Raw genomic sequence first — 22241 nt, 5'->3', positions numbered from 1 at the left:
CAAGACAATTAATGACATCCATTTTATCTTACCTTGAAATGTCTCAGCTTGTTCCTTTGATGGACAACGCTGGGTTCCTGTCTTCACACGTCTGGCTTACGTTTGGTACTTTTGGCCCTTGTAGTACTTCTCAATCTATCTGGCACTTCTTAGTCCTCACGTCTAGGTTCCGTCTGATTCTTGTGAATAGTGGAGTTCCTGACAACTTGCACATATGAGCAAAGTTCAATCCCCCTTGTGGGCAAGTTGAGGGAAATCCGCAAAAAAGTACAAAAATTCAGATCTGGCTGGCTCTCCAATGTAAAATAATACTTATCCTGTAAAATACTCAGGACTAGTTACCAGATAAAAATATAGTGGTTTATTTGGATTCTTCCATCAAAGAAAGGTTATTACAGAAAAACAGGTGAATAAAAATAGGTGAAAGAGAGATTGTCCATTAGATCATGCTCTGAGATCCCACATGGCAAAAGCAACATGTATTCTTCTTCTCTCCAGGATCCTGAATAGCAAATAGCTGCTGTGTCTCAGTTCAGCTTCTCACATAGCCGTCAAGTAATATACCAGCTGTTATGTCATGTCATGGCCCAACACAGGTGACATCTTCGTGTCTGTCTCTCATGATGGTGAGGGAAGAAGACAGCGACCTCTACAGTTAGCCATGAATTATATACGTCTCTTGAAGCACGTGATCTCGGTATATATGGAGTTTGACATTTACCTCAAGGCTAAACTTAAATATGTAGTGAGCTGACATTTCTACCATGAGCCAAGCTTAAAAAAAGCCTATGTCATATAAGCTAAAGCAATCTACAGAACTGGGTGTAATAAGAAATATTTAACGAATTATTAATATTTAACATGGCCATTTCTTCCTCTGGCCTAATTGATAGTGGCAACTCTTAATCTGAATCTTTAACATAAAGACGCAATCAATGAATGTGTGCTGAATACAGTGTTTCATCTCAGCTGGTGTACACCTCAGTAGGTTGACTGATGAAGTTTACACTTTAAATGTCATGAACATGAATTAAGTGTGCTTAGGCTAGTTTCACACTAGCGTTTATGAGCGCAGCGACGACCTGCGCACGGCCACCGCTAAGCCCCGCCCCTGCCGCGCCTCCGCCGGCAGCTCCGCCCACCGGCGCATGACGCTGCATGCGCCCTGCGTCCCCTATCTTTATCACTGGGGGCGCAGGCCGTGCGCAGTATGCGTTTGGCGGCGCATGCGTCCTTTTGACGGTGCGCCGACCTGCGCCAAACACAACCTGCTGCAGTTTGGTTGCGTCGGCGCACCGTCAAAAAGGCGCATGCGCCGCCAAACGCATACTGCGCACGGCCTGCGCCCCCAGTGATAAAGATAGGGGACGCAGGGCGCATGCAGCGTCATGCGCCGGTGGGCGGAGCTACCGGCGGAGGCGCTGCAGGGGGCGGGGCTTAGCGGCGGCCGTGCGCAGGCCGTCGCTGCGCTCATAAACGCTAGTGTGAAACTAGCCTAAGTCAGTGGGCAAGACTAGCAAGAAATCCCCATATATAGTGCAAGATTGTGACAATTGAATTTTTTTTCAATCAGAAAACATCTTCATGAATCAGGGTCAGTAGGCTGCCAATGTACTTCACACATAGCGAGCTAGTTAGCGAGATCGCTGAAACGTCACAGGTTTTGTGACGCAACAGCAACCTTGCCAGCGATCTCGCTACATGTGACACAGTGGCGGCCGGCCCCCCACTGCTACCGCTGATCGTGCTCGAATGTCCTAGGCCATTATTTTGATCGTTGGTGTCCCGCTGGCCAGCATGCATCGCTGTGTTTGACACCATAACAACGACAAGCAGTCTCGTTGGTGACTCAGAACTCAGGTGTGATTTTACCTTGTCTTTTCAACACCCCCTCAGCTCCGATTGGTGGCCACTACTGCGCAATTCTGATTGGGCGACCTCGTCATAAAAGATGACAACGTAGTAGCGCTTCCATCCTTTGTTCCTGAGCGCTGTGGATCGCATTATACGGTTTTCCTTCAGCGTCCCTGTCTGAGTCGCTAGTGCGTTATTATTCGTGGATCCACAGTCACTGACAGGGTGGCTAGTGTGTTATTCTTGGATTTCACTACACGGTTTGCTTCAGCGTCCCTGAGTCGCTAGTGTGCAATTAGTGGACGCTGAAGCAAACCGTGTAGTGATCGCGCAGTAGTGGCCACCAACTGGAGCAGAGGGGCGTGGAAAAGGCAACGCTGAAGCACGCCTATTGAGGTCTGAGTCATCAGACTAGCTGCTGCGTGACAAGGTCCCAACGGACCGCTGAGGTAGTTCTACGGATCGCTGTATTGTTGCTGTGTCGTTGAGTACATCTGCCTGTTTGGCAGCTTACTAGCGACCACGTAGCGAGATACCAGCGATCCTTACCAGGTCGTATCGTTGTTGGGATCGCTGGAGTGTCGCCATGTGTAACGGGACCCTAACACTGGAAGACCAATGATCAGATACAATGATTGTTAACAGTTAAGCCAAAACACCCAGATATGCATCGTATAAACAAACTACACTCTTCAGAAGAAGTTTGATATTAATTGTCTCATCAGATGCCTTGTTGTGATAAATCACCTTTTATACAAGGGACCTCTTCCAGGCTCTGGGAAGGATGGTGCCTGGAAGATATCTGTGGAGGCAGAGTTTTTACATAGAGTTACCAGAGATAACAGGAGAAATTAAATTACTCTTGCCAACGCATTCTTTGTTTCTCAGCTCTGCTGTACTATAATATTGCAGCCCTGTCTGAAGCTAAGAGGAACCTGCAGATGTATTAGGTATAATCACACACTGCTCTGCAGTGAGATCAGGGGAGCAGATATTCTACATCACCTGCAATTCCCTCTTCAAAATAATAATCTGAGCAAGGCTGTGGCTTTAGTAATCCGAGCCTCTTGACTCCACAGAACTGACCTACTGAGCATGTACATAAAGTACAGCACATCCTGTATTGTACTACTGTACCCAGTTTTAGGCATCTGAGGTGGACCATTTTATACAGACTCCATAGCCCTGATCTGGAGACTGTTACCTTCCAGACAGCATCCTCCCCATAACATGGAGGTCTCTATATAAAGTGATAATTATGATCAAGGCATCCAATATGAGAGATCACTTTTCAGTAGTCTGACCTCTAAGCCCATATTAATAGTTTTAGATGAAGGGATTCTGCCACCATATTTCACCCCAAGTCTATTACACCCATTTAAAAGGTTTAACGCTTACCCGGAAGTGTCCTTCAGCTGCAATGGCATTATGTGCAGAGCACAGGGCCTGGAAAACATTCAGTGCATTTGTAATATGTACATTACAAGAAGGGAGATAATCAAAACTGCATTTAATAAGATAGCAGCAACTCTTAAGGGGGTGGTCTGAAAGCAAAAGTATTTTATGCCATAATCTAAGCCATTTAATATACTTGCTTTAAAAATTCCCCCAATTACACTTTTACCTCCTGTCTGGTTTCTCCATGGATACTCAAGCAGCATCAGAGCAGGGGCTGTGGTCACTGTTACAGCCTCTGCCCCCTCTCCCTGAAATGAGGAGTCAGCAAATGCTACAAATGCTGCACCAACACCACTTTTCTTGCACTTAGCTACAGGCTATGTAATGATGTAAGACTCATCTTCAGGTCAAGTGTCAACCATGACTCAGGCCCACTCATACCTCAGTTTTCTCAAGTAGTTTGGCCCGGTCATCAGGAGAAGCATCAGCAGATTTGTCTAGGAAGTTCTTCAAAGCAGAATCTGGATCTGCAGTAAAAACCAGCCCTGGTTATTGATCACATGAATACAAGCCATACACATGTATTTGCAAAGAAACCCCACAGAGTAGTACATCCAGGTGCCCATATCATTTACACAAGATTTAATCCACAAGCTCAAGTGCCCCACCACATAACCAAAACCTACATGATCCAGTTGCCAGCACATGTGAGTGGTATAAAGACGCAGGTTAGTCAACCATTAATCCCTTACAGAATAGTGTACAAGTACATCAGGCCTGGGGTTATTGTATGAGGAGACTGCTCTGGAGCCGAGCCCTTCCACATTCAAGGAACCAGGACCTTAATATATTAAGTCTTCTGCAGTGACGCTTGAAAGATCATAGCCATAGGGGTTCCCCAGACAGTCAGGAGACCCAACTCTGCTGTCACTTCCAGACTTCTGGTAGGACATTCAACTGCACAAGAGGCAACTTTGAGAGGATTCCAGTCAAACAGGTGGCACAGCTCCCCACATCACTTCTGAAAGGAGGACATTGTTAACTGAGCAAGCTTAGACTTCCATTAAGGTGCTTACTTTCAGTCCTTTGATGTTCATTATGTGGCTCACCTGCCCACATTCTCATGTGACACCACTATTTTTAATGGGAGAAAAGGGCATCATTGGCACTAGTGCAGTGAGCAAGCATTGGAATCAGGGAGTCATTGGTTTATACTACAGACAGGACAGCAATTACCGTATGTGGTGAAATGTAGTTCTGCTTTTGTTTAAACAGTAGTCATGGTCACTCACCAAAACTCAGTTTGTCTTTATTACTTGCTGCAGCATGAATGAGACCAACGATTCCACAAGAGTTTTCAATCATCTGCTTCATGAAATATACACTGCCATCAGGTTCCTTGCCCTTATGTTCGTCGAGTTGGTTCTTCCTGAATTCATCATGCTATTAACCAAAATAATGGGACAGATTTACCCATCCTCTGACAGGGTACTTAAGTTTATCTGGTTCTTGCTGAGTAAAGCTGATGCACATTAAAAAAAACCAAAAAAAAAAACTTCTATCTGGTTTACACTATGGCAAGCTTTAGAGAGAGTTTGCAAAATATCCCAAATTCAGGGTATACATGCACATGATCCATAAACGCTGCAGGATGGACGATGTGTACTTGTGTAGCGTTTAACTGTTACAGAATAGTGGATGGGATTTCAAGAAATCCCATGGCTGCCAATGCCTTCACACGTGGTGATAGCTGTGCAGAACATCTTTCCAGATCGCAGCATGTCAGGTTTCTGCAAAAGAAGTTTCACCCATACCATGTATTGGACACCAAGTTTGCACAGTTCAGTGAGCACATGTGGATTCAACTGCATTCAGTAGACAGCGCTTTGGATGCAGCAAACATATGCACCGACTCCAAAGCGCTGCTAGTTCTATATAGTCTGCATGAACCCCAGGAACACACCTTTTTCTTCAGTTTGCAGTTAGTGCAAAAGTTTCAAACCATTAAGGGGTTCATCCTGTCAAAATAAAAACCCACACTCTCTTTAATAAGTGTGCCGCTTGGTACTGCACTAGAGCGTTTATTAACTCCACTTCACCTCTGATCATTTGAGAACACATGGTATAGGGTTGTAACCATGCCATCTTGCTGAGCCTGAAGTTGGTTTCTCATTTCATTGTTCTCTTTTCTGTTTATGGGTTTAACAAAAAAATAAGCATCCCAACAACATCCATGCAGTGAGATGCCCTGATGTGAATACACTTAAACAGCTACAAAAATTATAAAACTGGCACAAAAATGGGTGTTAATGAAAGGGTTAAATGACTTTGGGCCACTGATATCACACTAAGGATAGTGTGATAGTGGCCCAAGGTCATTTAACTCCTTATCAGTTACTTATTCAAATCTGTTAAGATGGGCTGTATGCCTATTTTGATGCCAAGAACTCATTTGGGCCAGGCTGGAGAGACCTGGTTTTTGGTGTGGGGCTCCCTGTTCTATGTCTGCAGTGTGATATCAGTGGCCCAAAGTCATTTAACTCTTTCATTAACACCCTTCAGGGCCCATTTTTGTGCCAGTTTTATAATTTTTGTAGCTGTTTTAAGTGTATTCACATCAGGGCACCTCACTGCATTGTAGGTTACTATTTGATGCTTATTTTTTGCTAAATCTATAAAAAAAAAAAAACACACAACACACACAAGAGAAAAGATTGAAGAAACTGGCGAATAAGAAGCCAACTTCAGCTTTGTGCCATCTTGTTATTCAAATGAGCATATTTTAGGTTTGTTTGCAATACAAATAAAAAGCAATACAATTGTATGGAGTAGTTCAGAAAAACATTAAAGTGGAATTACTTGTCACAGAACTCAAATGTTGGAAAAATCTCACTCCCACCACCTTCATTAATTAAGTTACTCTATCCCATGAACAAAGGCTAGAGTTTACCGATTCTGAGAATTGGGCACTGCAGCACTTCATCTGAATGGAGATGTGGACCATGCTCACTGCTGCACTATGGGACTGCTCTGATTAACTCGTTCTCCATTCAGACGAAGTTCTGCACAAGGACCCCCATTGGACTGGAAGAATAATCTTTCTTGGGAAACCCCCTTTACAAGAGCATCTTATAGCTGTGCTTCAGCTGGTCCCATCACAGGAACTTCAAGCTCCCATGTGGTCCAGAGACATGCAGTGTGACAAGACCCATCCCAAAATCAGATTCAAAGAACCACAAGTTCAGGGGTGCAGCACGGAGGGCATTGTGCAATGGTCTGTTACACTGACCCAATAGCCATACTGGAACACAACTGCAGCTTTATAAAATTCTCTTTTGGAGTACTCCCACCTTAGTTTGACAACTAAGAATATCCACATGATAAAAATAACTGTTTAAGGCCTCTTTCACACGTCAGTGTCTCTGGTATGTGTGGTGACTGTTGTCACGTACTGGTGACACTGACTCGTAGACCCATTCAAATAAATGGGTCTGCACGTTTCCACAGACCGTGTGTCCATGGGCAAAACACCAACACATCCATTTTTTTCCTGGCAGCATGGACCACAGGACATCCCACACACGGAGAATGCACTTTAATGTAATCAGTGTGCACGGATGGCTGCCGGCGGCAAGTGCTGAGCACTGCTCTCATCATTCTCCCCTGCCAGCGATCAGAGAATGATGAGAATTATAATAAAGTGAATGAGGACAGCAGGTGTGGGCTTTTGGGACTCTTACACCTGTATCGCTAACAGTGACATTAGGAGCTGATGATGGGGGTATTCCTGAGCAGCTGAATGTAGTCTAAACGAATCAATCCGACATGGGTTCCCCCTATTTTCTTGAACTTGTCCATTACCAAGCCGTGGGCTTGATGTCACCTTTGACTTGTTAGGCGACATCAACCCCACAAATATGAACCCCCACTTGCCACCACTACAGGGCAAGTGGGAAGAGCAGAGCAAAGCACCAGAATTGTCACAATAGATGAACCTTTTCTGGGCAGCTGCAGGCTGTTTTTAGGCTGGGGGGCCCCATATCTGTGGCCCCTTACCAGCCTGAGAATAGCAGCCCCCAGCTGTGAGCTTTAGCAAGACTGGTTGGCAAAAATGGGGTCCCCCATGTTGTTTTTTTAAATTATTTCTTTAATTAAAAAAAAAACAGCATGAGGACCCCTCTATTCTTGATGACCAACCTTGCTGAAGCTGACTGCTGTAGCCCCACAACTGAGCTTTGCCTGGTTTTTCCATTCAATTACTCGTCATTCTCTTCTGCTCGCGCTGACAAAGCAGGGGAGAATGATGAGCCGTGTTCAGCCCCTGCCGCTGGGGAACAGCGCTTACTGTTGTACTGATACGGCACATGGTTGCCACACGTAGTACACACACGGACATCTCCGGTACTGGAAATATCAGGATGTGTGAAACCGGCCTAAAAGATGAACATTTCCACCTCTTGAACCTGCAAGCATCAGATTAATAACAAGACTGTTTCAGTAGTGTATTCCAGAATATGCAAAGCTAGACAATAAAAGCTACCTTGTATAAAAAAAAAAAAACCTCTACACCTACTTAGTGAAGATGGAAAGCATGCCATAAGGTTATAAACGCTACCTGTTGGGTGTGTGGGAAGAGCAGCAGTAGTGCATAGACTTCATGGGAAAAAGACTTGAGATATTCCTTCTCAAACCCCAAAACATCCTCAAACTTGCAGGTTGGAGAGATCCCCACTTTCATCATTAGCTGGAAATAAAGACATTAGGAGACCCTGAATACAGAAATAAATGACATTTAGTGAACTTTGAAAGCTTATAGTTTAATAGTGAGATAAATGCTGAAACTGGGCAAGTGTTAGTTCTCTTATTGCCCAGTAAACTTAAGGACATACAATTATGATCTGCAAACTCATCAGCATCCGGAAGACATTACAGGCGTAACGGGAAGGGTGGCTGCGTGTAACCCTAGCAGCATCCATCCATTGGGGTGGAGTGCAGATCAATATTGCATTCCTACAAGAGACAGTCTCTCTCCTCCCCCCCATCAACTTCATATCTAGAACAGAAATTTCTGGCAGAGGGGGCCTGCATTGAACTATATCGGCGTCACTTCAAAGTAAATGATTGAGGAGAGAGCGTCAGCTGACGCTCCCTCTCCCATCATTCCCTGCTCTGCCTCTGACACAGCGGGTAGCGATGACATCATCGCTCACTCACTGTATCAGGCAGAGCATGAGACAGGAGCAGCCAGCAGCATGGGCACAAGGAGAAGGTGAGGAGAGTGTTTTTTTATGCAACAGTAAGTACAGCCAGGACTGTGGTGCCATTCTCGGGGGGGGCTGTATACCAAGGTGCTGTATACCATGGGGGGTGCTGTATACCATGCAGTGTTGTATACCATGTGGGGCACATTATATTCTATGGGGGAGGCGGTGTTATATAATAGGGGGGCGACATTATATTCTAAGGTGTAGCAAGTCAGACACCTGCCCTCTGCTCCTTTCATTATCTATGTGGGGGTGGAGTTATGGGAGTGGTGGGGCTGTGGACAGTTTGAGGGATGAGCCTGGGCTGGTCTCAAGGGGGCCCTGAAAATGTTGCCAGTATGGGGCCCAGAAATTCCTAGTGGCAGCCCATTTGAAAGTTTGCACCGGGGCCCATAACTTTGTAGTTACGCCACTGCATACTACTTACCTTCCTGCACACCCTCAATGAATCCCCTGCGTTCCGGCGCCAGCAGCCCTTCCTGCCGAGATTACGTGGCCCTGCTCATTAAGGTAATGAATATGCACGCCTCTACTCCCAGAGGTGTGGAATGAATATTCATTACCTTGAGCAGGGCCACATGGTCGCTCTGCAGAAGTGCTGCTGGCGCTGGAACGAATGAGATCCTGTGAGGGTGTGCAGGAAGGCAAGTAGGATGTGTTTATGGGAACCATGCATACAAGGACAGGGATGAGGTGACAATGCATACTCAAGTCAATAAGTTTACCTAGTTTTTCATGGCAAAATTAGGTGCCTTGGCTTATACTTTAGTGTATACGGTGATCTAATTGAAAAGAGAAGTCTATTTATTGCTCCCTTTCCAATAGGTCGAGGTTGTGTGTAACCAGTGACATGTAGAGAGATGTGCTTTAAATGGATACAAGAGATACCCATGAACAGGGTTGAGGCAGGACCCATGCCATCTTCAAATAATCCCAACATACATATACATGGATCTGTAAATGTCACTCCATACACTTTCTAGCAAGGAGATTACCTAGTTCCAAAATTGGCCCCTGTATCTAAATTCCAACATCTAGGGTACTGCCCATCTCACAGGTCAATAGTTGGAACTGTTTATAAAAACTCTCCATCTTGGTAACCATCGGAACCCCTGTGATGAGGATTGCGGGTACCGATCATTACCATGGTACCCTGGTGTCATGTGATGACCAAAGGGTATGGTGGCCTGTGAGATCCAGCAATAAGCCAAGTCTGATAAACTGCTTCACGAGTACACCAGTGTATGAGACCAGTGATCAAAGTAAAAACTAGATGTGTATTTCCTGAAGGAAGTACAGATAGTGGTTTGAAATGGTGCCCGGGCTGCCACTTTAAGAGAGACTTGCCTGCTGCCCCTGCACGAATTTCAACTCAGTATCTGTTTTACCTGTGGGTGCCTCTCAGGGGCCACTTTGGCCTGTGGGGCCCCTCAGGGTCTGATTTGGTGGGTGGGGCCCCTCAGGATCCGATTCAGTGGACTGGGCTCCTCAGGGCTTGAATTGGTGGGCCGATTTGGTGGGCGAGGCCCCTCAGGGTCCAGTTTGGTGGGCACGGCCCCTCAGGGTCTGATTTGGTGGGTGGGACCCTTCTGGGTCCGATTTGGTGGGCGGGGCCCCTCAGAGTTCGATTTGGTGGGTGGGGCACCACAGGGTCCGATTTGATGGGCGGGGCCCCACAGGGTCTGATTTGGTGGGATGGGCCACTCTGGGTCCAATTTGGTGGGCGGGGCCCCTTAGGGTCAAATTTGGTGGGCGGGGCCACTCTGGGTCCAATTTGATAGGCGGGGCCCTTCAGGGTACAATTTGGTAGGCGGGACCACTCTGAGTCTGATTGGGTGGGAGGGGCCCCTCAGGGTTCGATTTGGTGGGCGGGCCACTCTGGGTCCGATTTGGAGGGCGGGGCCACTCTGGGTCTGATTTGGTGAGCGAGGCCCCTCAGGGTCCAATTTGGTGGGCGGGGCCTCTCTGGGTCCGATTTGGTGGGCGGGGCCACTCCGGGGCCGATTTGTTGGCCTGGGTGGCTCAGCCTCTGATTTGTAGGCCAGGGTTGATCAGCCTCCGATTTGGAGCCTAGGGTCACTCAGCATTCGATTTGGCGCGCCGGCCCTTTAAGGCTCATTTTGGTGCGCCAGCCCTTTAAGATTCACTTAGGTGCGTCGGTTGTTTAAGAGCTAGTTTGGCGCACTGCGCTTCTAAATTCACTTTGGCGTACATTCTCTCTCAGGGGCACGCGTCATGTGATGAAGCTAGATTTGCATTTGTGCTGTGGGTTTCGCTTTAAGAGCTGATATTATCGCCAGAAACTGTGTCCTGAGGGCGTCATGTGAAGTTCTTTGGCGTTGGCATAGCGGGGTCTGCCTGCGCATATCAATGAGCTAAACTGCCATTTGAATCGCCTCAGGGCATATTGTCTCTAAGGCAAAATTTCCCCATTGAAAAGCATTGAGACAATACATTCAGATGATGGTAAAAAAAATTTCTAATGCAAATTGCGCAAAAACTACAAATCCAATCGACACGAAAATTACTTAGCACACCTCTCATGGATGCTGGCTTCGAAACGACACCTCAATGGAGTCTGTGCGTGTAGCGGTTCGGGCCGCATTAATTGCGGAAATCAACTGAATAATAAGAATAAGTTAGCAGCGGTCAGATTACAACATTAATACTAGATGTGTATTTCCTGAAGGAAGTACAGATAGTGGTTTGAAATGGTGCCCGGTCTGCCCCTTTAAGAGAGACTTGCCTGCTGCCCCTGCAAGACTTTCAACTCAGGATCCGTTTTAAATGTGGGTGCCTCTCAGGGGCCACTTTGGCCTCAGGGTCTGATTTGGTGGGTGGGGCCCCTCAGGATCCGATTCGGTGGCCTGGGCTCCTCAGGATTTGAATTAGTTGCCGGGATTCCTCAGGGTCCAATTTTGTGGGTGTGGCCCCTCAGGGTCGGATTTTGTGGGTGTTTGCCCCTCAGGGTCCGATTTTGTGGGTGGGTCCCCTCAGGGTCCGATTTCATGGGTGGGGACCCTCAGGGTCCGATTTTGTGGGTGGGGCCCCTCATGGTCTGATTTTGTGGGTGGGGCCCCTCAGGGTATGATTTTGTGTCCGGGGCCCCTCAGGGTCCGATTTTATGGCCGGGGCCCCTCAGGGTCTAATTTTATGGCCGGGGCCCCTCAGGGTCTGATTTTATGGCCGGGGCCCCTCAGGGTCTGATTTTGCGGGTGGGGCCTCTCAGGGTCCGATTTTGTGGGTGGGGCCCCTCAGGGTCCGATTTTGTGGCTGGGGCCCCTCAGGGTCCGATTTTGTTGATTGGGCCCCTCAGGGTCCGATTTTGAGGGTGGGGCCCCTCAGGGCTTGAATTGTTGGCCGGGATCCCTCAGGCTCCTATTTTGTGGGTGTGGCCTCTCTGGGTCTGATTTGGTGGGTGGGGCCACTCTGGGTAAGATTTGGAGGCTGGGGTCGCTCAGCCTCCAATTTGGAGGCCGGGGTCGTTGAGCTTCCGATTTGGAGGCCGAGGTCAAAGAGCCTCCGATTTGGAGGCCGGGGTCGATGAGCTTCCGATTTGGAGGCCGGGGTCGATGAGCCTCTGATTTGGAGGCCGGGGTGGCTCAGCCTCCGATTTGGAGGCCGGGTTGGCTCAGCCTCCGATTTGGAGGCCGGGGTGGCTCAGCCTCCGATTTGGAGGCCGGGGTGGCTCAGCCTCCGATTTGGAGGCCGGGGTGGCTCAGCCTCCGATTTGGAGGCCGGGGTGGCTCAGCCTCCGATTTGGAGGCCGGGGTGGCTCAGCCTCCGATTTGGAGGCCGGGGTGGCTCAGCCTCCTATTTGGAGGCCGGGGTGGCTCAGCCTCCTATTTGGAGGCCGGGGTGGATCAGCCTCCGATTTGGAGGCCGGGGTGGCTCAGCCTCCGATTTGGAGGCCGGGGTGGCTCAGCCTCCTATTTGGAGGCCGGGGTGGCTCAGCCTCCGATTTGGAGGCCGGGGTGGCTCAGCCTCCGATTTGGAGGCCGGGGTGGCTCAGCCTCCGATTTGGAGGCCGGGGTGGCTCAGCCTCCGATTTGGAGGCCTGGGTCGATCAGCCTCCGATTTGGAGGCCGGGGTGGATCAGCCTCCGATTTGGAGGCCGGGGTGGATCAGCCTCCGATTTGGAGGGCGGGGTGGATCAGCCTCCGATTTGGAGGCCGGGGTGGATCAGCCTCCGATTTGGAGGCCGGGGTGGATCAGCGTCCGATTTGGAGGCCGGGGTGGCTCAGCCTCCGATTTGGAGGCCGGGGTGGCTCAGCCTCCGATTTGGAAGCCGGGGTGGCTCAGCCTCCGATTTGGAGGCCGGGGGTGGCTCAGCCTCCGATTTGGAGGCCGGGGTGGCTCAGCCTCCGATTTGGAGGCCGGGGTGGCTCAGCCTCCGATTTGGAGGCCGGGGTGGCTCAGCCTCCGATTTGGAGGCCAGGGTGGCTCAGCCTCCGATTTGGTGTGTCGGCCCTTTAAGACTCATTTGAGTGCGCTGGCCCTTTAACAATCACTTTGGCGCGTTGGCCCTTTAACAATCACTTTGGCGCGTTGGCCCTTTAAGAGCTAGTTTGGCTCACTGGGCTTCTTTTAAATCCACTTTGGCGCACACATTCTCTCTCAGGGGCATGTGTCATGTGATGAAGCTAGATTTGCATTTGTGCTGTGGGTTTCGCTTTAAGAGCTGATATTATGTGGCAGAGGCTCTGTGCTGGGGTTCAAGTGAAGTTCGTAGGTGTTGGCATAGTAACTGGGTCTGCCTGCGCATATCAATGAGCTCAACTGTCATTTCAATCGCCTCAGGGCACGTTTTGCCATTTCCTATTGAAAAGCATTGGAGACAGTGCATTCCAATGACGGGAAAAAAAATTTTCAAATGCAAATTGCGGAAAAACTACAAATCCGATCGACACGAAAAATACTTAGCACACCTCTCATGGACGCTGGCTTCGAAACGACACCTCAACGGAGTCTGTGCGTGTAGCGGTTCGGGCCGCATTAATTGCGGAAATCAACTTAATAATAATAACTAGATGTGTATTTCCTGAAGGAAGTACAGATAGTGGTTTGAAATGGTGCCCGGGCTGCCCCTTTAAGAGAGACTTGCCTGCTGCCCCTGCAAGACTTTCAACTCAGGATCCGTTTTAACTGTGGGTGCCTCTCAGGGGCCACTTTGGCCTCAGGGTCCGATTTTGTGGGTGGGACCCCTCAGGGTCCAATTTGGTGGGCGGGGCCACTCAGGGTACTGATAGGAACTGAAGGAGTTAAATTGAGTTCTGTCTATGTTGCATTCTCTTGTTTAAAACCTTATCTGTTCTTCGAGGAGATGTCTCAGACATCTCCCTTGTGAACCAAGGTCAAATACCTCTGCTTTTTCGCCTAAATGACTTTCTTTGTCGAAAACAAGTTGTAAAATCATTTGTACTGCGCATGTCTGTAAACATTTAAATTCTTTACTATAAAAGACGGAAGCCTAACTGATAAGCCAGAGGCGTCTTGGAGGCATCCTGAGTTGTATTATACAGCTGGTGTCTGTGTAGTTCTTCTCCACGGAGCTGATTTAATTAGAGACATATGATGCTTCACACCCAAGAACATCGGTCCTTCAGATGAAAGAGTAATCTGAGGGATCCCGACAGTTTCCTGGCGCCCGAAACAGGGACCTGATATAGGCACCTCTCCAAGACTACCCGATCTACAGACCACTCCAGTTACTGATGAAATTGTGAACAGCAGACCTAAACACCTGGCCAGGTAAGAGATCAATTTTTCTCTTCTCTGCTCTTCATAATCTATCATTATAACTAAGGTCCGTATAAAGGGGAATCTAGTAGAGGAGGGGGCCGTAAAATCAGGTCCATATAAGAACTCTGAGGAAATCGGGTGTGACACGCATATGTAATTTCTGCTCGAATGAGAGGTTACTGTAGGTTCTGTGTGTGCACAGCTATTTTTAGAAAAAGAGCTGATGCAAATCAAAATGGGAGAGGTCTGACATTACGGAATATAAGGCTGGGTGAACAGTTCATACTGCGCAGCCCGGACGGACAAGTTTTTCACAATAGACGGTTCCGCACTAGGAATAGAGGAGGTTGTTGAATGGCTACTTTGATTTGAAAGGTTGTGGAAAGTAGAAAAATAAGCTGCACAGTAGGTATTCGTTCAAAGAGTGGTGATATTGCCTAACTGGGTCATGTGACAGCGTCCTTCCGGGGAGGTCACCGCCTAAGCTTAAATCAACACCCTTTACGAATAAACCTTGTGACAGATAAGAGTGTGACCGAATGAGCACAGGACCGTGAAATGAGCCTGTGACAGGATATGACTGAAGAACCCCAGTAGATGGACACTTTATTTACAATCCTGTGTGTTGTGGGAGTATTTCTGTTCGGATGCTACATAGCATATAAGTACACGAAACACGTAGTACACCGAGGAACAGACACTCCATTTAGCCTGTTAGCACCTTAGGAAGAAGGTAACGAGGTATAGTAGAGCCTAGTCTTGAGCTTACCCAATACACCACCTAAGGCAGGGGACTAACAGGAAGACAACAAGAGAGACAGGATAAGAATAAAAGATAAGATGGGGAACAGTCAGGGAAAGATACCTGAAGAAGGAAATCGGTTATGTGATATAATTGAGGATAGATATGGAAGTAGTGCAGCAAAGAACCTGGAAAAAGTATTAATCAAATCCAAAGTGCAAGATAGGCAGGCTGTGTGAATCCTTGTATATATGTCTATGAGAACCTCTGAATAAGATGAGAGATGTGTAATTGAGTAAAAAAAAAAAAAAAAAATCAGTGAATGAGCACGTATGAATGAATCATCACACATCATTTTTGTGTCAAGAGATTTGTGACCTTTCTAGTTGTGGTGGAATCCCGGACAGATGCGTTATAGATATTTCAAATCTACATCTGAGACTGAATGAATTGAGTAATGATATAGTTCGTGTTATATGTGGCATTACATTGTAAAGTTTCCTGAATGCATTTGGCCAGAAAAAGGGCAAGGCATGGTTAATCTCATTATACAGTTATCTGCCCTTACAGTGAAATCCCGTGATTTTGAGTTTCTTTGTAGAAATTGATTTTGATAAGTCTAAAGAACTACAGAATTCTGTGAAGGACGACGCTGCATTCTGATGGGAGGGGGGAATGATACCGCTGCGTAGTTTTTCTTCTCCCTTCGCTCTTATCTCTGCTGAGTGTGAGCTGTGCTCAAAATTCTCTGTAATTCTATCCGTAAGGTACACGCTGAAAGATTTGTGCATTTTAAAGCAACAGTACTTAATTGAAGATTGGAAGTTAAAAGTAAGATATGGTGCCTAATTTAGAAGGGAATTGTAAGTGATTGTTTGGTCATTGTAAGTGATTGCTTGGTCATTAATGTGTTTGAACCTGCTTCTAGTTGTGTGATTGATTTGTATAGCAAATTGTGTCAAATTACAAGAGACAGAGAAGGAAGGAAGCAGTAAAACAAGTGGGACAAATATTGAAAAAGGCAAAAATACCAGAGTGTGAATGTTTGGATGTACAAAAAGGCACAGACAAGGGAAGAAAATAGCACGTGAATAAATGATGCTTGAGAATGTGCAGCAGTGTGGAAGGTGTATTATGAATGTTTGATTGACAAAGTGTAACCAGAGACCCAGACAAAACAGATGGACTTGTAAACACTGTGGTCAGACTCAGATAAACCCAGACTGAATAGCTACTTGTGTGACCTGTGCTACTGACCTAAGAGAATTGCACTAAATCCTATCCAGACAAGATCATAAGAAGCTGACATAATAGTGTGGATAGTGGGTAGTGGGGACATTGGCCCTTGAGGAGTAAGCTGACAGTAGACATCAGACGGCCAACCCCATCAGGACCTAGAAGTGTGAATAGAATAAGAAAGATACAGGTGTATTATCCCTGGAGCCCCTCTGACCAGCTAGCTTTGCTGAAGCAGCTGCCTGCCCCTGAGGACCAACCATTCCCGTTTTACAGACACACAGATGTGACAAAGAATCAGGCTTGGGGCATGGATGATAAATCTGCACGATCTGGGGAGACGTACTGTGAGTCACTAAGACAATGGGCTGCAGTGGAACAATCAGAGCAGTCTGTACTCCTGACTAATGTGACACAGCAAAGAGGAGAGAGAGTAGAGATATACCTTGGACGGTTACAGCTGAAATGGGCAGACATGGGGTACATTTGCATAAACCCACTTGATGTTAGAATACTGGTGAATGCATTCATTGACGGTATGAACAAAGACTTACGAGACGCAGTACAGACAGCCAGACCTGAATGGAGACATGTAGATCCGAAAGACCTCCTTAAGGTAGCTAAAGAAATTGAGCAAACAAGGACAATAAAACGACCTGTCATGTATGCTGGAGCACAAGGAAAAAAGTGGAGAAGTAATAGGAAAGGCATGTGAGATGACACTGACGTTTCTTATGACAATCTATTCCCCACATGACATCCATGCCATACTCCTACAAGTTCAACCAAAACATCTGTCTATGGCCAGACAGCTCCGACTTGAGTGTGCTCTACTAATTCCTGAGTATGTCACTCCTCAAAAGATGTAACGTTCTGAATCCAGCCACCCTCCTGCCTGTGGATTCAGAAAAGGGGGAATTGGTGACCGTATTGGCAAGTGAGGAAGGATACTTTGACATGACGCATGAACATGTCTGCATAGAACTGATGAGTCAGGAGACAGTTGGGTTTGCACACATTCATGAAAAACCTGTTCCTAATGCAGACTTTGAGTTTCTTTTTTGTAGATGGCCCCAGATACCACCAGGATGGACGATTCTACACTGGATATGCAGTAGTATCCTCACATGAGGTAATCCGAGCGGACCACTCTCTCCTCACATGTCGGCGCAGGAGGCAGAGTTGAAGGCACTCACTGAGGCGTGTAGAGCCGCTGCAGGTAAAGTCGCTAATATTTTCACAGATTCGAAGCCCATTAAAAATGCAGAGCTGGTGAAACAATTGATGGAGGCATTGATGTTACCAGTCCAGGTTGGCATTGTCAAGGTAAAAGCACACACAAAGGTGACTCCGTGGAGGTAGAGGGCAATAGAAGGGCGAACGAGGCTGCTAAAATAGCACAAGGCGGCCTAGAGAGAGCAGTGGACGGTGGCGGGGAGTCAGCGTATTCCAGCCACATTGGGTCTAGATGTCCTGAAATCCCTCCAGCAAAAGGCTGCCCAAACAGAGAAGGTACACCGGGGGAGACTGGGAGCTGAGCTGAACTCAAATGGAGTATGGGAGAATAAGGATAAAATGTGCCCACCAAAGTCCCTGTTCCCAATCATGGCGCAAGCAGCACACGGCCCCAATCACACCTCAAAAAGTCACATGTGTGCCATGGTAGATGCCTTCTGGATCGCTCCTGGCTTCAGTTGCGCAGCCGCGAAACTTGTACAATCATGCCTCATCTGTGCACAGCACAACCCAGGTAAAACAGTAAAAGTCCCTAAGAAAGCGACACCTAGGCCTCTCTACCCGTTTCAGAGACTGCAGATTGACGACATACAGCTACCAAGGTAGGAGTGTATGCAAATATCCTAGTATGTGTAGATCTCTTCTCTGGATGGCCAGAGGCCTACCCGGTGAAAACGGCTACAGCTCGAGCCACTGCAAAGAAACTGGTGATGGAACTAGTACCACGATTCGGTGTCCCTGAAACAATTGAATCAGACAGAGATCCAGATAGTGTGGAAGGAACTCACTGTCTACAACCTGGTGATTACGTATATGTCAAGAAACACTCCAGAAAGACCCTTGAACCCCGATGTCAAGGACCTTACCAAGTACTCCTGACAACGCCTACTTCTGTTAAGTTGGAAGGACGACCAACCTGGATCCACGCATCGCATTGCAAACTAGCCACAGGAATTAACAAAGCATAAGAGTGCATAATGTTTTGGTTTGGTTTTGTTGCATTATCTGTAATAATGGTAGCTGCGTGGGATAGTCTAAATTCTCCAATGTCCTTGAATAATAAGTTTATACAACATCATGAAAAATTACTGAATGATTGGTCAAATCATTTGCTGGATCTGCACACATTCACCAGTATCAGCCACTAGTATTCCGTTCCTTGTTATTCCTGTGCCACCCGAGGAATTATTTGCCTGGACCAGTTGTTCTGATACACTTGCTAATAAGGCCACAAATAATGTGAAGTTATGGAACACAACTGTTGGAATACCTATTGTGGGATGGGTAGGATACCCTTGGTGGCAGGGTAATCTTTCAGGAAGTAATACATACCTTCAATATCTGGCATATAAAGGGGGGGCTTGGGTACCCAGGAATAGAACTCGATTAACCTACCTGGGGCAAATTCCAATGTATGGCCTACAAGTTAGTTTTAATGTAACTTCCCACTCTACTGATGCCTTCAAACCAATACTGCTAGAAAGAAGGTTGCATAACACGTCCTGGGAGTATTCCAATTTATTTCCCCAGGGCAATAATGAAACTTGTATTAATATTTCAGGTAATATACCTTGCAACGAGTCATCTGGATATGAGAAAGGAACTCCCACCTGTGGAAATCCCGATGTAGGGTATTGTAGCCCTTTACAATGCATATAAATGGTTGCCAGTAGGGGTAAAAGGTGCTTGTACTCTGGGTCGTTTGACTCCAGCTACCTTTGTTATTCCGAATGACCAGTTGAGTACTCAGAGCATACCTAAACACACGTTGTACAAAAGAGCTGCTGACAATACACCTCGCCTCTCTGGGAGACCACATATAGTGCAGATGAGTGTGGCTAATAAAATTGTCAGCTCTATTTTTATTTATCCTATGATTACTCAAATGTGGGATAAATTAGTCAGGGCTACAGATTACTTAGATGACCAAATATGGGATATATTGGATATATTGAACACCACCGTTGCTGTCCAAAATCATTGTTGTTTGTATCTTCGTAATATATGTGCTATTGAAACTTGTTTTTTGGTGTATCTCTGTATGCAAGAAAAGATGTAGAAATAGATAAGGAAGTTTGACTGTAAACAACAAGAATTTAACTATTATTCCTTTGAGTCCTAGATTGACATCTCATTTCTGGCATGAAGGAGCGTACTCTTGCAATGATGGACGTGGCTTCAGTATCTGGGGGATGGAGAAGGTAGAAGACCTGTCTCCCTTGGGCAACCCGTCGGCCTGGGATAGTACCTGGTGAACGAGCCACTATCCGCTGTTGTTGCAGGATCCAGTGTTCCAGATTGTGGAAAATGAAGATGTCAAAGGGGGGAATGATAGGAACTGAAGGAGTTAAATTGAGTTCTGTCTATGTTGCATTCTCTTGTTTAAAACCTTATCTGTTCTTCGAGGAGATGTCTCAGACATCTCCCTTGTGAACCAAGGTCAAATACCTCTGCTTTTTCGCCTAAATGACTTTCTTTGTCGAAAACAAGTTGTAAAATCATTTGTACTGCGCATGTCTGTAAACATTTAAATTCTTTACTATAAAAGACGGAAGCCTAACTGATAAGCCAGAGGCGTCTTGGAGGCATCCTGAGTTGTATTATACAGCTGGTGTCTGTGTAGTTCTTCTCCACGGAGCTGATTTAATTAGAGACATATGATGCTTCACACCCAAGAACATCGGTCCTTCAGATGAAAGAGTAATCTGAGGGATCCCGACAGTACGATTTGGTGAGTGGGGCCCCTCAGAGTTCAATTTGGTCAGCGGGGCCCCTCAGGGTCCGATTTTGTGGTTGGGGCCTTTCAGAATCCGATTTAGTGGGCGGGGCCCCTCAGTGTCCGAATTGGTGGGCGGGGCCCCTCAGGGTCCGATTTGGTGGGCGGGCCCCCTCAGGGTCCGATTTGGTGGGCGGGGCCCCTCAGGGTTCGATTTGATGGACGGGGCCCCTCAGGGTCCGATTTGGTGGACGGGGCCCCTCAGGATCCAATTTGGTGGGCGGGGCCACTCTGGGTCTGATTTGGTGGGCAGGGCCACTCTGGGTCCGATTTGGTGGGCGGGGCACTTCAGGGTCCAATTTGGTGGGTGGGGTCACTGAGTGATTTTGTGGGTTGGGCCCCTCAGGGTCCGATTTTGTGGCCGGGGCCCCTCAGGGTCCGATTTTGTGGCCGGTGCCTCTCAGGGTCCGATTTTGTGGCCGGTGCCTCTCAGGGTCCGATTTTGTGGTTGGGGCCCCTCAGGGTCCGATTTTGTGTCCGGAGCCTCTCAGGGTCTGATTTTGTGGCCGGATCCCCACAGGGTCCGATTTTGTGGGTGGGGCCACTCTGGGTCTGATTTGGTGGGCGGGGCCACTCTGGGTCCAATTTGGATGCCAGGGTGGCTCAGCCTCCTTTTTGTAGGCCGGGTCTATCAGCCTCCGATTTGGAGCCTTGGGTCACTCAGCTTTCGATTTGGCACGCCGGCCCTTTAAGACTCATTTTGGTGCGCCAGCTCTTTAAGAATCACTTTGGCGCGTCGGCCCTTTAAGAGCCAGGGTGGCTCAATGGGCTTCTAAATCCACTTTGGCGCACATTCTCTCTCAGGGGCATACGTCATGTGATGAAGCTAGATTTGCATTTGTGCTGTGGGTTTTGCTTTAAGAGCTGATATTATGTGGCAGAAGCTCTGTCTTGGAGAGGTCATGTGACGTTCGTAGGCGTTGGCATAGTAACTGGGTCTGCCTGCGCATATCAATGAGCTTAACTGCCATTTCAATCGCCTCAGGGCATGTTTTGTCTATAGCAAAATTTCCCCATTCAAATGCATTGAGACAGTGCATTCCAATGACGGGAAAAAAAAAATTTCAAACGCAAATTGCGCAAAAACTACAAATCCGATCGACACGAAAAATACTTAGCACACCTCTCATGGACGCTGGCTTCGAAACGACACCTCAACGGAGTCTGTGCGTGTAGCGGTTCGGGCCGCATTAATTGCGGAAATCAACTTAATAATAATAATAATAACTAGATGTGTATTTCCTGAAGGAAGTACAGATAGTGGTTTGAAATGGTGCCCGGGCTGCCCCTTTAAGAGAGACTTGCCTGCTGCCCCTGCAAGACTTTCAACTCAGGATCCGTTTTAACTGTGAGTGCATCTCAGGCGCCACTTTGGCCTCAGGGTCCGATTTTGTGGGTGGGGCCCCTCAGGGTCCGATTTAGTGGCCAGGGCCCATAAGGGTCCGATTTGGTGGGTGGGGCCCCTCAGGGTCCGATTTAGTGGCCGGGGCCCCTCAGGGTCTGATTTGGTGGGTGGGGACCCTCAGGGTCCGATTTGGTGGGCGGGGCCCCTCAGAGTTCAATTTGGTGAGCGGGGCCCCTCATGGTCCGATTTGGTGAGCGGGGCCCCTCAGAGTTCAATTTGGTGAGCGGGGCCCCTCATGGTCCGATTTGGTGAGCGGGGCCCCTCTGTGTCCGATTTGGTGGGCGGGGCCCCTCAGGGTCTGATTTGGTGGGTGGGGCCCCTCAGGGTCCGATTTGGTAGGCGGGGGCACACTTTGGCGCACATTCTCTCTCATGTGATGAAGCTAGATTTGCATTTGTGCTGTGGGTTTCCTTTAAGAGCTGATATTATGTGGCAGAAGCTCTGTCCTGGGGGCGTCATGTGACGTTCGTAGGCGTTGGCATAGTAACTGGGTGTTCCTGCGCATATCAATGAGCTTAACTGCCATTTCAATCGCCTCAGGGCACGTTTTGCCATTTCCCATTCAAATGCATTGAGACAGTGCATTCC

At 47.6% G+C, this 22241-nt stretch overlaps 1 protein-coding gene and 1 long non-coding RNA gene across 2 annotated transcripts in view; one reads left to right on the top strand and one right to left on the bottom strand.

The window, feature by feature from the left end:
- The window catches only part of LOC141073739 (ubiquitin carboxyl-terminal hydrolase isozyme L1-like), a 36720-nt gene extending 28723 nt beyond the window's left edge, over positions 1-7997 (bottom strand). Inside the window, exons 1-4 of the mRNA XM_073561144.1 lie at positions 7868-7997; positions 4545-4695; positions 3694-3779; positions 3253-3300 (exon numbers count right to left, since the gene is read on the bottom strand). Of these exons, the coding sequence (XP_073417245.1) occupies positions 3253-3300; positions 3694-3779; positions 4545-4695; positions 7868-7993 (411 nt within the window). The 5' untranslated portion in view covers positions 7994-7997. The remainder of the gene's footprint in view (positions 1-3252; positions 3301-3693; positions 3780-4544; positions 4696-7867) is intronic.
- A 7700-nt stretch (positions 7998-15697) lies between these two features.
- On the top strand, positions 15698-20077 carry LOC141073738 (uncharacterized). Its single transcript, XR_012227059.1, has 2 exons — positions 15698-18442; positions 19034-20077. It is a non-coding gene; the product is annotated as an uncharacterized lncRNA (long non-coding RNA).
- Positions 20078-22241: the final 2164 nt, after the last annotated feature.

This window comes from Dendrobates tinctorius, unplaced genomic scaffold (genome assembly GCF_039654945.1).
Source record: "Dendrobates tinctorius isolate UK_male_01 unplaced genomic scaffold, ASM3965494v1 ptg000314l, whole genome shotgun sequence".
Taxonomy (NCBI): Eukaryota; Metazoa; Chordata; class Amphibia; order Anura; family Dendrobatidae; genus Dendrobates; species Dendrobates tinctorius.
Note: the sequence above shows the minus strand (reverse complement) of the source record. Positions and strands in the feature narration are given on the sequence as shown.